Source organism: Anopheles merus, chromosome 3L, assembly GCF_017562075.2.
Source record: "Anopheles merus strain MAF chromosome 3L, AmerM5.1, whole genome shotgun sequence".
Lineage (NCBI taxonomy): Eukaryota > Metazoa > Arthropoda > Insecta > Diptera > Culicidae > Anopheles > Anopheles merus.
The window spans coordinates 988,282-1,004,273 of record NC_054085.1 but is presented as its reverse complement, the minus strand read 5'-3'; the positions used below and the strand labels follow the sequence as shown (position 1 = coordinate 1,004,273).

The 15,992-nt window shown below is 38.7% G+C and overlaps 1 protein-coding gene and 1 pseudogene across 2 annotated transcripts; one reads left to right on the top strand and one right to left on the bottom strand.

Moving 5' to 3' along the window:
• The first annotated feature begins 3,943 nt into the window (after positions 1-3,943).
• On the top strand, positions 3,944-8,081 carry LOC121600113 (annotated as a pseudogene).
• LOC121600112 (putative elongator complex protein 4) lies at positions 7,948-15,935 on the bottom strand. 2 transcript variants are annotated; one of them, XM_041928422.1, is made up of 4 exons: positions 15,771-15,935; positions 9,255-9,620; positions 9,050-9,165; positions 7,948-8,987 (listed from the first exon to the last, which is right to left on the bottom strand). In XM_041928422.1, exons 2-4 carry the CDS (start codon positions 9,403-9,405, stop codon positions 8,148-8,150), a joined length of 1,107 nt encoding a protein of 368 aa, XP_041784356.1. In that variant the 5' UTR covers positions 9,406-9,620; positions 15,771-15,935; the 3' UTR covers positions 7,948-8,147. The 2 variants fall into 2 exon arrangements, with proteins under 2 accessions (XP_041784356.1, XP_041784357.1); XM_041928423.1 differs by lacking the exon at positions 15,771-15,935 and adding an exon at positions 9,691-9,786.
• Positions 15,936-15,992: the final 57 nt, after the last annotated feature.

Sequence of the window (15,992 nt, the reverse complement as noted above, 5' to 3'; positions counted from 1 at the left end):
GATTTCCTTCATTACGAAAGTCTTATTGTCGTGTTGAATCAATGTTAAAATTACATAACGGTTGCATTAACACAATTGACAAATTCATAGGTCTATCATGGGATTATCTTTACCCGCTTTAACAAAATGTTATTTGAACTTTGAATAGTAGTATCCCATGAGACAATAGAAAACCTCTATCAGCCACCTCACCTTAACACCTCTATCAATCGAACTCTAACCATGATGGCCAAAAAAGGGAACCAACCAACTTAGAAGCGTGCGCGATCAACGAATAACACCCCGTAGCGTGTTAAATTGACTTAGTACAGAAGTTTGTCGTCGCATAAGAACGTTACGGCGTTTTGGTCGCCAACATTTTGGCACTATTAGGCAACAATCAAAGCATCGCAAGAGAGCCCAGGTTCATTTTTGAGGTTTCAAAAGAAGCTAAAAATGAAGACCGAGGTACAAATGGGTACATTACTGAGTTATCTGGGCCGGGAGATCGATCCGTCATTCAAAGTACTTTCATTAAAGTTGAAAGAGTACGATGGTATAAAACGTTATTCTAAAAGATATTCAGTAATTTGCATACGAATAGTTTCTATCCATCTTTCAAAATCAGTCAAAACCTTTCGCGGGCCGGATTGAATGTTGCGGCGGGCCGGACTTTGCCGACCGCTGGTCTAGAGAACATAATGTCAGCAGAAACTTTTCCATCCAAATCTCCAGATGGTGTGGTTCGATATACTTGAAGGAAATGGTTAGTGCATCTTCGAGAGATTCCCCTGTGTGCTTGTGCATCCAACTTCCTCTGTAAAAGCCTGACTTTAGCGACATCTTCGAGATCTTTGGCATCCGACTCGAACAAATCTTCATAACGTCGAAACCATTTTTGAAAAGTTCCTCCGTTCTCTAGATCGAACGTAAACTCGGTCATGTTCATTGCCACGAATCGTTCCGTATTATTTGTACCCGTTGATGTTTCTGATAGCCGGTCTCGTAGTACAGTCGTCAACTCGTACGACTTAACAACATGCCCGTCATGGGTTCAAGCCCCAAATGGACCGTGCCGCCATACGTAGGACTGACTATCCTGCTATGGGGGGATCAATAAGTCACTGAAAGCCAAACCCACAAGTAGTGGTGTGGTACAGGCAGGCCTTGACCGGCAACGGTTGTTGAGCCAAAAGAAGAAGAAAGAAGATGTTTCTGATAGCTTCTGCAGAGCCTTCAAAATCTCTAATTGAATGTTCTGATTTTCGAGAGACATTCTTGCTTTTAGTTTCAACTATCCTCGTCGCCAATGGTTATATACTTAGTTGCCAGACTACGATGTGTTCAGATTAAAAGCTTTATTCCAACTGACTATTCTATATGGTTATACATGTATACTACAATCGTACAATAACTATTCTATATGGTTGTACATGTGTACTGTGATATCCAACAATAGTCGATGGGCCAATAATAACTGATATCACATTATTTTAGCACCATATTGGTCAATATTGGCAAGTTACGTGGTCATTTTGCTATGAAGTGAACCCTCTCCGGCTTTCAGTGGACTGCATACAATTAACACCATTTATCACATTAATACATGGTGATCCGAGATTTTAAAAGATATCTTTCTATTTTTTTGCTCTAACATAGCTGAAGAGTGAACCTCAACGAAGGGTGAAAAAAGTGTTCCGATAAGTGGGCTAGGGCAGTGGTCTCCAACCTGTTCTCCGTGACGATAATATACATGGTCCGCGAGAGGATTTATCTTTGAAAAAGAAAATCTTATTACTCTATATATTGTGCATTTTTCCCCCACAATCAGGATTAAGTTTTCAACAGACATGTCTAGAATAAGATTTAAACATTTTTTGTGATCGAAAACTTTGAACTAAGTTTATGGATGTGGGCCGCAGCAAATGTGTTTTCAAAGTCAAGTGGTCCGCGATCCTAAAAAGCTTGGAGAGCACTGGCCTCCGGAATTATCCAATGCGCCTCAAATACAGATAATAGGTGAAAATATGAGGTGTCTGACTTTAGGTAGCTGCCACTGTATATAAACACAATCACAGAGTTCATAGGCAAGCTGAAAAAATAATGCCACTTATTGGACAAAACAATAACCAAAACTCAATGGATACATCGACCTGACGGACCGTATTTGGCCTGCGGACCGGAATTTGTTGACCTCTAGTATACAAAGCCTCTACTGACTACGTGGCACCTTCTAACAACCCCATAATCAATGTATCATTAAACCCGTCATTAAACGTCCTTAACAAACATAGGTAGTTGCCCTCAAAACAGGATAAACAGTCCTGCGTATGAGGGCTAGGACCATATTAGGGTTTAACTCGCGAGTTTATGTATGTCTGGAAAAAGAAATAAAGCAGATGAATATGACAAGCAAAAAAAAGTAGTCGTTTGCGAAAAAGCGAAAGCGAAAAATTGTCGTTTGCAACGAATATTTATTTCCAGTATTACTTATCCGGCGCTACAACCGCATTGCGGTCTTGGCCTGCCTCGGGAGTATCCGAAACCGCTCACAGTCTCGCGCTTTCGTCTGCCAGTCCCAGTATAGTTACGTCAAACTTTGCGACCAACAAGCCAAATTTTACAAAAATGTTTGTAGTGTTCTACCTGAAAAGCCAAATAGATAACCCAAGAGTAAAAATGTTTGAAAGTTCTATGAAATGTGCCAACGGTAAAGAGTCGCAAACTGTACAACAAATAGTCACATGCGGATCGCGAGCCGTATTTTGCCGATCACTGCGTTAAACGGATGGCATGAAGATCGTATTTAACGGAAGCTTACTATACGATAACTTCATTTGGCGATAGTTTATACCATAAAGCATACCATACCAGTCTAGCCAATAGTTTAATGCAGCAAAACATCGCAGAACACATGTTACGCTGAGTCTGCACAAAATGTGTCAACTCCAATGGAGCTGCGTTCACCAGCATCCCCCGGTTTGAGCAATGTTCACCTACAATAGATAAGGGCGCTGGTGGTTATGAAAAATCAGGAAACCGTCTAGATTGAACTATAGGCGAATACATTTTAATTTGATTCTGGATAAGCTTGTAAAATCATTGTTTTGATTACATGCCAGCTTTTGGACGTAAGTATGTATGTGTATGGGTTCAAAATCTCAATCGATGTGTAATAGAACACAAATGTTCACGTCTGTTGGGGCGTGAACATATTTTTTCTAATTTTTCTACTTTGATTCTGAAGTTACCACAAAACCTTTAAAAACATAGTTAAAAAATCTTAGTAGTATCTTTATTGTCCACATCTCTTTTGTTCGGTGTACTCATAACAATGTTTCGATGTCATGGTTATGGTGCAGTCCTTAGTCCTTCTATAGAAAACTAGTAAATATGTAACAATTAGGTCTTTATTAAGAACAATACCAATCTATAATCGATTTCTCCAAATGAACAGATTAAAACAAGGCTTGAATCGGAGCAGATATGTAGCAGAGTATGTTCCAGTTTCTACAGCAGATCTTTCAGTGTGCTTTTTTTGTAATAAGACATGCACTCAACACACTTTTTTTTCGCCACCACGATGTGAGGACCTTACCAGGTTTAGTTTTTTTTTATTGTACAAACTTCCTGTCGGAGTGTCCTAAAACTCCTCACTTTTGCGTACATTAATACAGCGTTTGATATTAGCTCCTCACCCACGTCGCTGCACGTGCTGTTGCATGGTTGTACAGGTGAGAAGTAAATCACGTTCATGCAGGCAAACGTTGATGGTATCAAACCCAGTTTTTTTCTGTTCACTCTTTTACCCTATACGAAGCAAATTTAGCCGGCCAGACCAAAACATTCACGCGCTGGTCCGAATCGCCGCTATGCGTTGTTCTTGCCGCCGTTTCGGCCTGCGCCACAAATATGTAACGCTTCATGCGCACGCAACTCACCGGACGCAAACGCAAACGGTGATCAATGTGCTTGTCCAGTGAGCGTCCACTACGATGTCAGCAGTTCTTTGTCAGCTTTCGTGAAGCAATGATCGCACCAAGTGAGAAGTAGCTACCTACCGTTTGCAGTACTCACAAGAGACAGCTACTGCATGTAGCGGTGTAGTAGTAATACAAGTGTTTATAGCATAGCAAAAAATAAAAATAAAAATCATGAAACTAAGTAAAGTGTTTAATCACAAGTTTGTGCTGGCCAGCTGTAACCTAATATTCATGGTAAATGATTGTATGGATGGTTTTGCCCGTGTGCTAGATTATTGTAGTAATGCATCCCTTCCGTTGCTACCTTCTGGCACTGCATGAATGCGTTCTATTGTGTTGTTATAACATGCTGCAAAACGATCGCGTGTTTCCATCGCACCAGTGACAAGTGATTGAAGATACGGCATATAGAACATGCGGATGCAAACAAATCAAACCAAAAAAAAAAAAACGACGTTTCAATAATACATGATTACAACGGTCACAGTAAGAGCATATGAGTAATTCTAAATAGCTTCGTTATTGTTGTAAAGTGCTTTAAGGAATACAACCAAGCCGTTGTTAAAATATGTTCAAAAGTATCTACCATCTATTAAAATTTATTTACCACCCATCGAATCAGAACAAAGTTGAACGCAACGTAAAATAAAGTTAACTACCGAATGGCGGGGAAAGGTACCACACACGTGGGTACGGTTGAGTGATTCTAAAGCGGGTCTGTGTTGTGATTTTTCTGATGGGATTCACAAACTGTCTGTGCACCTGTCCTGTGGTACCTTACCTTTTCCCTCTACAGTGAGCGTCCAAAATTGGATGCATTGGCAGGCAGGCATTGAGCAGTGCGGGACGCAATACGCAACGCGAAAGCGGAAGATTACAAAACTGAGTGTAAAAGCCGAACGTAAAAAAAGAGGATGGGGATGGGGGGGACATTAATAATAAAATATATGCTGCTGATCCAGTGTTTGAAAGGGGTAAAGAACAGTTGAAATTTAACGTACCTGCAAAACTTATGGCGCTATAATGGGCAAATGCATTGCGCATTGGTTTAGAGGTGAAAATCAGCCACTGCAGAACATGTAAACGTATCTGATGCAAACCCTTTCCCTCCGTTCAACAATTCAACTGTAATCGTTCGTGATGGTATTTTCATCTCTGGCTCACAATTTTCGCTATGCGATTTTCTCTCACTCACGCAGTCATTAGCGCTTATAATGCATGAAATTTTTATCGAGAAAACATCAACTTCTTAAGTGTACTTCTTAACAAAACGAACCCCACTTTAGAAACAGAAGTGATAATATATCTAAATACTAGTATTAGTAGTGCAAACACGTTTCTAGACTTATTTTTTTCTTTTGGTCAATGATCAATGATCAATGTTTATAAATATATTATTGCGCTTTACTTGTTGGACTACACAACTATGTTGGCTATTTGTTATTTGCTAACACGCTAGTTATTTAAAAATTGCGTGATTTTTTGGAGCAATATTTAGTAACGCTTTAAAAAAAGGGCTCAAACCATTTTACTTACATTTCAGTAAATCTTCAGTAAATCTGACTTGAATAATGCATCACTTTTAACCCTTCTTTTCTTACGTGAAATGGCTTTTGTAGTATTTTTCCGAATTTCGACATCAACAAGTTTCCTCTAATTAGTTTGTATTGTAATATTTGTAATATTTCCCACGACATGTGTTATTCCACATCCCTAAAACCATATAAAAAGGTGTTAAAAATAATCAAAAAAAACTCAACTTAAAATATGCATGTAGGACAAACGTTACACATGCCAGATCACGTTTTTTACACAGCCGTTGTTGACATGTTTACGCAAAGCATGACGCTGTCGTCCATTGGATGGTGAAACGTACAATTGTTTAGTAGCATTATTCTATGTTTTACTATTACACTCAACGTTAGATGACATTGTTTTTTTTTGTATAGCTGTGTATGGGTTAATGTCAACGCACTTTTGTTGGCATTGAACATCGAACGTGTGAGAGTGCGATGAACGAAACACCAAATGCATCCAATAATTCCTTTCGTATATGGCGATGTACGATATTTGTAATTGTTTGAGCAAAATGCATTGCTTATGTAGAGTAAAGGAGGAGAAAACGCGCCCTTTCCAGTTTAGTGCAATACAAGGCCAGCCGAAATCTTATCTGTGCCATTGCTCTTCAGAATGAATTGGAACGAAACCCTATGTGTGGTATTCTAATAATTCTGGTATAGATCAGTAAAGTCATATATTAGTGATAACTCGTAGATCCGCTCGGACTCCGGTTTTGGAAAACTTAATTTGACTTTGAATCAAATCCGGATTCAACTCTGGTTAACTCCGACTAGTCCGGATGTGGACCCTTTACGCAACTGATGTTATTAATTCTGCTTAAAACTGCTCTGCAATTGCAAACAAAAGCGGATACTGTACTTTTTATTTTTCCATATACAATGGCTTTCGTGAACAAGGTTTTTTTGCATACCAAGCCAATTGCTTTGAAAAATTTCATTTAACGCACAAAACGATGATTCTACTTGATCACGAAAACAAATTATGGATCTTTATGATTTTCAACCGATTTTCTCTGCCGGTGGGACAAATAATACACAATTAATCATAGAATCGTTTATACAAATATTTAAAAAAACACATATCGCACAATATTTGAGAATCATCCGTAATCAAAAAGTATGAATGATAGGTGATTTAAAAAAAAGAATCAACATTTTGGGCTTAACTTGATGAATCATCTATAGTTTAAAGGTTGTTCAAAAGTAATGTGTAACTCTTAGAGCTAGGCTTGACTACATGTAAAGCATACAATCATTCTCAACACCTTACCCATTTTTTACCTCTTTGAACTTTCAGTTATGTGGCATCACGCTGCTTTCCACCGGGTTTTACCTTTTCACCGATTCACCGAGGATTCTGTTATCCCGCTTGCTAATATCTGCATCCGATCAGCAAAAGACGCCCTTATCCGAACTGGAGCAGCCGCTATTTCACTATGTGGCGTTTGCACTGACCGTGGCAGGTCTCGTGGCCATTATTGCCTCCTTGATTGGTTGTTGGGCCACATGTATGAACACGTATTGTGTTTTAAGTATGGTGAGTATTACGTTACGCGCAATATTCGCAACTGCTGTAAAGAAAAATCATTTGAATACTTAAATTTTCCCTCCACCTACCGCTTCTTTCAGTACTTTCTCATTATTCTCTCTTTACTGGTGGCTGAGTTTGGCGTATGTCTCATGATCACTGCGTGGCCTCAGTGCTTAGGATTAAACCTCAACGAAACCGCAATGGTTAAGGCACTCCAAGCCAACTATGGCGTGCCCGGGAACGAGCAATTTACAGCAGCAATGGACTTGGCGCAAACAATTTTCGAATGCTGTGCCATCAACACGAGTATCAACTACGATACCTCACTGTGGAAGCTGCAAAGCTTGGGTAACAAGGAACTAACTGTTCCGCTAACGTGCTGCAAGCTGATGAATCGGTTCGAATTTACGGCGTACCTAGATCCGGTTCCGCTCAATGCTACCCTTTGCCAGGCGCTACAAACTCAAGATTATGAAAAAAGTCGTCATTGGATGTAAGTAATGAATGAATCAAACGATTATTTGTAACATTTGTTTCCTTTCCTAACTTTATCATTTGTCTTACCCCTAGGGCTGCCTGCATAAAATTGAGCTGTGGTATCGAGAGCAGTATTTTCTGTTTCTTTGTGCTGGACTAATTGTAGCGGTGGTTGAATTTTGCGTTTTGCTTAGTATTATTTTAAGCTGTACCAAGCTGCCCCGGAAGAACCATGCGACGCAAATGCTGCGAACAAATCCGTTGCCCCACATTCCAATACCGGCATTGCCGGCAAACCGTCGGGTCCGGGATAATATCTACGAGCATGAGTTGCCTACGTCCATTCCCGTACCAACCATCCGGGAAACGTACATACAACCAAAGGAATATGCCAAACAGCGTTCCGATGCGGCTTTTAACAATAATTCTCACTATTATCAGATCTCAAAAAGCTACCTCGTGTAGGGTACGCTATTTTTCAGCAACATTTTTAAAATTGTATATTATAAGCGCGAATAAAAGAGTGTTATTTCCCAGTTGATAAACGTGTACTGTATTTGTGCACCGTGACGCTCTGCTCAACCTTAGGACGTGCGGCTAAAAATCCAGCTTGCTTTTGCCTCCTACGCTTGCACAACTCATTGTGGGCACTTGGCTTTTGCTTGCACCGTCGTCATCCGCTATGTCCGGTGGAAGATGTAACTTTTCGATAACGAATTTGCTGCGTTTCAGTTTAAACGCTAAATCAAGCGTCTTCGGGTGATAGGATGCCAAACTATTAAACGGTGTAATTTTGGTAATATTCAACAAGCCATGGTACTCTTTGAAAGCGGGATTTGCCTGCTCTTCCATTTGACCAGCAAATGCTTCCAAGTCAAACGAAAAATCGAACATATTTCTCACCTTTTTGAATAGGTATACATCGTCGAGATGGTTGAATAGGTGTAGTGGTACGGTAATAAGGCAAACTGAAAGCGTGTTGCGCACGATAGCTTTTAACAACACCATGAAACGCAGAAAATCTTCAGAAAAGTTCTTGTCATACCACAATGGTGAGCCCATAGAATTTAAACAAATTCGTAGCACGTTTTTAGAGCTTTCGTCCGAAGCAGCATTAAACTGTTGTTCGCCGGCTTTACTACGGATGCAGGATAAAAGGGAAGCGTAATTTGGGTTGTTGAACGAACCAAATTCTGGCGCATTTGTTTCTAGTTCGCCTCCGTTCCAGCAGGTTACATCGTGGGCTAATAACATATCAGGACTCATCGTTTTGGTAAGATCGAAGTAGTGTCCAAGCAAAGTTGCAGGTTTCTGTTCGGAATCTACAGGAGTTAGCTGATTGTACCGAAAGGCAATCCGCATAGTTTCCGGTTCTGGCATGGTGGAGTTGTTTTCTGCTGTTTTGATTTCCTCAAGCGGTGTTGGTAATTTGTTTATCTAAAAAATAATTTCAACTTTAATGCGCTACGTGTTTTGAAATTGAAATTTTGCTTTTTTACCAATTGGGTAGCATCTTCATCCATTGAGGCCACCACAAGTGGGTGTTTGTTTACAATTCCTTCGGCGAGAAAATATTTAGACAACACTCTAGCATAATTTCCATGCTTATCTTCACCTAAGGACAGGTGACCGTAAAAGTAGAAAAAATGTGATTTGTTTTATTACGATAAAGGAAAGGATTTTATAAAACTCGTTTTCACTTGCCTATTCCAATGATGGAACCGATGGGAAATCCACCACCGAAAACATGATCTAATGAAGGGTTTCCCAAAGAAATTATAGACTGTCCCGTATGCACTGAAAGCCGTGTTCCATTTATATTTAAAGCGCGTTTACGTTTCACAAACCCAGACATTTCTAACGTGTTCTAATTGATTTCTAGCACCGGTGTAATTTAACGCAACTAAACCAAAACATGCTCAAACCGCATAGGATGATTGACACATCGCTCATCTGGGTTGTCAAACTTCTGAACAAGTACCCGCCGAAGCATGAATCGGCAGTACCCGATGAAAATGCTATATAAATGGTATGCGGTTACGGTATTCGATCGAATATCATGTTTTTCGGCTAAAATAAATGAAATAAATGGCCATTTATGTAGTAAAAAGTTAGCAATTTCATACACTTAACCATTTACAGTAGAGCATCGTTCATCCGGGCCCATTGGGACTCGACCACGCCCGGATACTCGCAAACACGGATAATGATAATCCATTCGACAGTTGGCAGCTGAAGGATATAGACGTGTGCAAATTAAAGTGACGGTTAGAACAAGTGTGCGAAAGCTCAAAGAAAAGTGTTATTCACCTCAGTTTTGGAGTTGATTTAAAAAAAAAAATCACATAAGGGAAAAGCAACAAAAACCACAAGAGGTGGTCTCAAGGTAGGAGACATGGGGGTCCAGGACCCGGGAGGGGGCATTCCCCTCGGGAATTATTACGATCTATTGGAGGGGCAAAATGAACCCAAAAGAAAAATGGGAAAAAATGTTAAAAGGCTAGCTATTGTGAACGAGTGTTCGGAAGAAGAGGTCTTTTTGGTTATGGAAGCAATAAATTCAAATAGAGATCTGAACAAAGTGAACCCATTTTGGTATCAAAAAAAATAGAAAATGCAATTGGCACCAAAGCCCTGAAAGTATCTCGGCTTAGAGAGGGCAAGTTACTGATTAAAGTAACAAACAAGAAACAGGCAAACAAACTAAAAGAACTAAAAAAACTAACGGACGGTCGAGGCGACGTAAATGTGCTAACAAAAGAACATCCAACCCTCAACACAAGCAAAGGAGTAATCCGATGCCCTGACATAGAATTCATGACTGAGACTGAAATCATGGAAGGACTGAGCGAACAACGTGTCGTAGAGGTCAATATCCTCAAAAGGAAAGTAGATAACGAATTAAAAAACACACGAACGGCAATCATCACGTTTAACTCAGGCAAAATACCACGCATGGTAGACTTTGGACTGTACCCAGTAAAGGTTGAGCTTTACATCCCTCGGCCAATGAGGTGTATAACATGTATGAGATTAGGACACACAAAAAAATGGTGCAAAAACGAAAAAACATGCGCTAACTGCAGCTTACCGGTACATGAAACCTCTTGCAAGGAAACAAAATGCGTGTCATGCGGGGAGGCCCACAACACGCTGGACAAAAACTGTCCCGTCTTCCTTGACGAGATGGAAATCAACAAAATAAAGACAGAGAACAGAATAACATACGGTGAAGCTAAACGCATACGTAGACGTCAATGCCCTACCATTCCAAGAATTTACACGACAGAACACTCATACGCACAGAAAACCAAAGCTAAGACAAACGCTCCATCACCAAAACCGTCCACGAGTAAATACAGCGATACCAAACCTACAGAAATCAACCACAACACCAACACAGAATTAATTAACCAACCAACAGAAAAAGAACACATCACTAACACCCTCAACACTCCAAAAAATAATGCAAATACAAACATAACAAAAGACACAGAAATCATCTACGATCTGGATGCCCTATCCGATACCTCTATCGGATCAAAGGACTCCGTTTACGTACAAGAAATAACTAATACACCTACTACCAACAAATCTACAAAAACAACCGACACCAAAATAACAGACACAGATATGCACGAACCGAACTCAGACAACGAAAGATTCGAAATTTTCAACTAGAAAAATTCATATATATATAAAAAAATACAATCCTTCTACATCTACAAATATAAAGAAATGCTTTCAATATATTACAAGCGAATATACAAGGATGGAAAAATAATAAAGAAGAGATAAGAGAATTGCTCCTTAAAGAAAAAATAGATGTAGCATGCCTACAAGAAACGTGGTTGAACACCGACACATTCAACACAATTAAGATACCTCAATTTCACGCCATTGCTCAAAACAGAGAGGACGGATATGGTGGAAGCCTAGTGATAATTCGCAACACACTCAACTACGAGCAAATCGACATCATCGCTCCCAACCCATACATACAAGTTGCGGCAATAAAAATCAAACGTTCGGGTTTAGTCATCGCTTCGGTATACGTAAAACCGAATACACCTACACAGCAGTTCAATTCGCTATGTAACAAAATGTTTTCTAGAATAAAAAAAAGTAACCGAACAATTATAGTAGGCGACTTTAACGCACACAGCACTGAATGGGGAAATCATTACTCAAATGGAAAAGGAAAGTCACTTCTAGACACAATCATAAAATCTAACATGAAAATTATACATAATAAGGAATACACCTTCATTAATCCAGACCCCAATAAACGAAATTCTGCCATTGACCTCACAATAACATCGAGGCATCTTTCAACGGTTACACAGAGAAAGGTAACCGATATGCATATAGGAAACAGTGGTCATCGGATAATAATATCCTCACTAGATGAGACTCCAGCTCCCCCAAACCAAAGATTAATTTATAATAACAAAAAAATAGATAGTCTAGTTAGAGTTTTACCATTTAAACAAAACGCCAACATCGATACTATAGCTACGGACATCAACAAAATTATTAAGAACAACATGTCCAAATCCACGTTCATCCCCAAATCATGGTGGACAAACGACGTTCAAAAGGCATGGAACGATAAAAATGAAGCCAGGAAACTTTATAATAACAATCAAAATATAAATAATCACATAGAATATAAGAGAAAGTTGGCAAAATTTCGGTTCCTAATGAAAAGAGGTAAAGCGAACAGCATCGAAAAAAAGATAAAAGAGGTAGACTCTCAAACGTCATCCGAAAAACTCTGGAGGCTAATGGGGACCATTCAGGGAAAACCTCCAAAATCAAACATAATTGCCAAAGACACTGAAAAAGCCAAAGAATTCTTAAAAATAAACTTCAATAGTAATAACAATAAAATAAGACCTTCTTCCCCTCGATTTATAAGTGATGTAAATATTTTAGACGAGCAGAAATGGGATAGAATCATAAGATCTAAACGGAACTCTTCCCCTGGTGTAGACAAAATAAGTTACAACATCCTAAAGCTTCTGAACAGAGATAACACACATGCAATAATAAAAGAAATTAACACAATGTACAAAACGGGAAAAGTGGATAAAAAGCTAAGAAGAATTAAGATTGTTGCCATCAACAAGCCTGGAAAAGATGCTAACAATGTCGCAAACTACAGACCAATTGCCTTGTTACCAACTATAACAAAGATTACAAATACAGCTATACTAGAAAATATTCAACTGATTACTGAAAAATACCAACTCCTACCTTCAACATCGTTTGGCTTCCGGAAAAATCGAGCAACAACATCAGCCGTCGATTTTCTGACGAATAATTTTAAAAAAAATAACCGAAATAACAAACACACTGCCGTAATTTTTATTGACGTAAAAAATGCGTATAACAGTGTAGATGTGAACATTTTAGCTGAAACTATGATAAGAAATATGATATCTCCCGAAGATATCAGATGGGTAATAAACTTCTTGACCAACCGATGGGTTGAAATAGCTTCAGATGGCCAAATAATTAGAAGAAGGGTATCTAACGGTCTCCCACAAGGTGATGTGTTATCTCCGTTATTATTTAACCTGTACACCAGTAACTGCCATGCCTTAAATACAAATAAAATCAAACTAATCCAGTATGCAGACGACTTTGCTTTAATAGAAAACGGAATTACCCTACAACAACTAAAAACAAAACTGCAACGGTCCCTGAACCAACTAGCAAACATGCTAGCAGCACTAAAACTGGATATAAACATAGAAAAAACAAAAATAATGACGTTCACGAAAGATAACAACTATATTAAAATGAAAATGAACGGAGTTCCGATCGAGAGGGTCAAATCACATCGCTTTCTGGGAATAGAAATAGATGACAAATTGAAATTCCACTCCCACATAAAACATCAAATAACGAAAGCTAAAAAGAAAATGAATTTCATTCAAATAATATGCAACAATAAAAACAATATAAACCCTGGCAAAACCATCCAACTCCACCAATCTCTAGTGAGAGGCACTTTAGAGTACGGCATCTCTCTCAGCAAAAATGCTAACAAGAACGTGTTAAATTCCATAAATCCCATAATAAACCAAACCTTACGTAAAATAACTGGCTGCACTAAAACCACACCCATCAACACACTACTCGCAATTTCAGCAGAAATACCATTCAGTATAAGAAGCTCACTACTGGTAGAAAAACAACTCGCTAAAGCAATAGCCCATTCACTATTTAATCCTCAAGCACTCAACATCCATAGAAACACACCCCTTCGTAAATTATCAGCTCAAGAACAAACATACATAGCCAACAAAAGCATATACGATAACATAACCCGACATGAATTCAACCACTCCAAAAATAGTCACTTCCTCACCAATATCAACACCTCCATCCCTGATATAGACAACAGCAAACACAACTACAACATGACTGTTCTAAGACAAACAAGCCTAGAGACCATAAACAACTAATCAGGAGTAAAAATATTCACAGATAGAAGCAGAATAGATGATAAATGTGGTATTGGAGTTTACATACGATGACCAACAAAGAAATTAAATTATCAGAAGGACTTCAACACCCGACTTCCATTTGCACAACTGAACTATATGCCATTGACCTTGCTTTAGAAACCGCCAGCAAAGAAAACATAATAAATTGTACCTTATATACAGACAGTCTAGCAGCATGCTACATACTACTGGCAGCGCAGCAAGAAATGCATATCGATGAACTACTCAGCAAAATCTTGCACAATTGTGAAAGGACACAGTGCCATATTCAATGGATCCCCAGCCACGTGGGTATCCCGGGGAATGAAATTGCAGATATGCTAGCAAGAATGGGTACCACAACTCAAACGATACAGAACAAACTAAGGTTAACGGATGCCATAACTCTCTTCACTAATAGAGCTAGGACGAAAGCCAACACTTGGTATTCCCAGACATGCCTTACTAAAGGAAAGAAATTCGCAATATATCAGAAATCCATTCCCAAAAAAATGTGGCACCATAACCTGAAACTCCCCCCAAAAGAAATAAAAATCATCAATAGGCTAATCGCTGGTCATGATTATGGAAATTACTGGCTCCAGAAAATGAAGTTAGTCGACCATGGAACATGTTCGATTTGCAATAAACAGGATACAGGATCACATAGAGTGTTTTACTGCCAGAAATATAAGATCGAGAGAAACAGACAAGAAAAACTCAATGAAGAAAACTTCATAAAGGCATGGAAAACAAAAAATATCAAAATTTTGAAAATAGTCACAGAATTCATCAAAGACAATAAGATATCGTTCTAAAACAACGCTTTTTTCAAATAATCAAATATGATCTACCTTAGAATCCTATCCTAACTCATAAACAGACCAACAGTCAGAATAACAACACAAGATTCACAAAAAGGAACACAGACAAAAATAACAAATCGATAGAACAAATCAAACGAGAAAAAGGAAAATAAGAAAAGCAGGACATATAGCCTTAGTAGCTGGTCCTAAACTAAAGAGGTTCGCAGTAAAACGCAACCACGGACTAGTGGCGGAGGGCCCAGGAAGCTGGACTCCGTGTACCGAACCGGGGTATAACCTCAAAAAGAGAAGAAGAAGAAGAAGAAGGATAATGATAATGAGTCAAAGTATAAAATTTACCAGTTTTATGATTAATTCTCTTTGAGTTAATCGATTAATCGTTTGTACAATATTATTTTAATGAATAACTACAGGTTTAACAACTGTTAATGAACAAAAACGAATTTCGAAAATACCACTAGACACTACAGAGCTGCACAAAACACTGGTTGCCCACTTGATTATCGCTGCAAATGTTCGCCATACGTTTGAACAGCTGTCACATTTATGCGCACGGTTAAGCAACCCGCTGGTTAATCCGTCTCCGGATAATCGACGTTCTACTGTATAGCGTTCTTTTGTAATGACAATGTGCTCTGGTAAGCATTATTTCAAATATCCTCCTTAGCACGAAATGTTCCCTTTGTATTAAACTGTCATTTCTGAACAGCGCGGACAAACGGACAGCCGAATAAAAGGTACCCGTATTAACGGCGCTCCACGCTCCGGCGATTTCATAGAACTTGTACCAATAATTTTGATATTTCTGGCAGTTAAGCACTTTTTAATTAAAACAAAGTCAATTTGCTTTCCATTTGACTATTAAATTTAGAAAACCGCATATCTCAGATACATACTGTGTAGATAGTGGAACGCTGTTTAGGCGAACGATGACGCAAATCGATCCATGATAAAAACCATTATTTCACTATCAGCATAACTTTTTTTTATATTGCAACATACTTTGAATGTAAAGGAGTTTAGGGAAATGCAACTTCTCTTGATGAACGATGGGAACGGAATAATAATATATTAAAAACTGGTTATAAATCAAGGTTTACTTCAATCAATCATTAGTT

Coding starts and splice junctions, on each gene's coding strand:
- LOC121600112 (XM_041928422.1), bottom strand. CDS start 9,405: ATGTCTGGGTTTGTGAAACGTAAACGCGCTTTAAATATAAATGGAACA. Junction 9,166..9,254: donor CGGTTCCATCATTGGAATAG/GCAAGTGAAAAC, acceptor ACCTGTCCTTAG/GTGAAGATAAGCATGGAAAT. Junction 8,988..9,049: donor ATGAAGATGCTACCCAATTG/GTAAAAAAGCAA, acceptor ATTATTTTTTAG/ATAAACAAATTACCAACACC.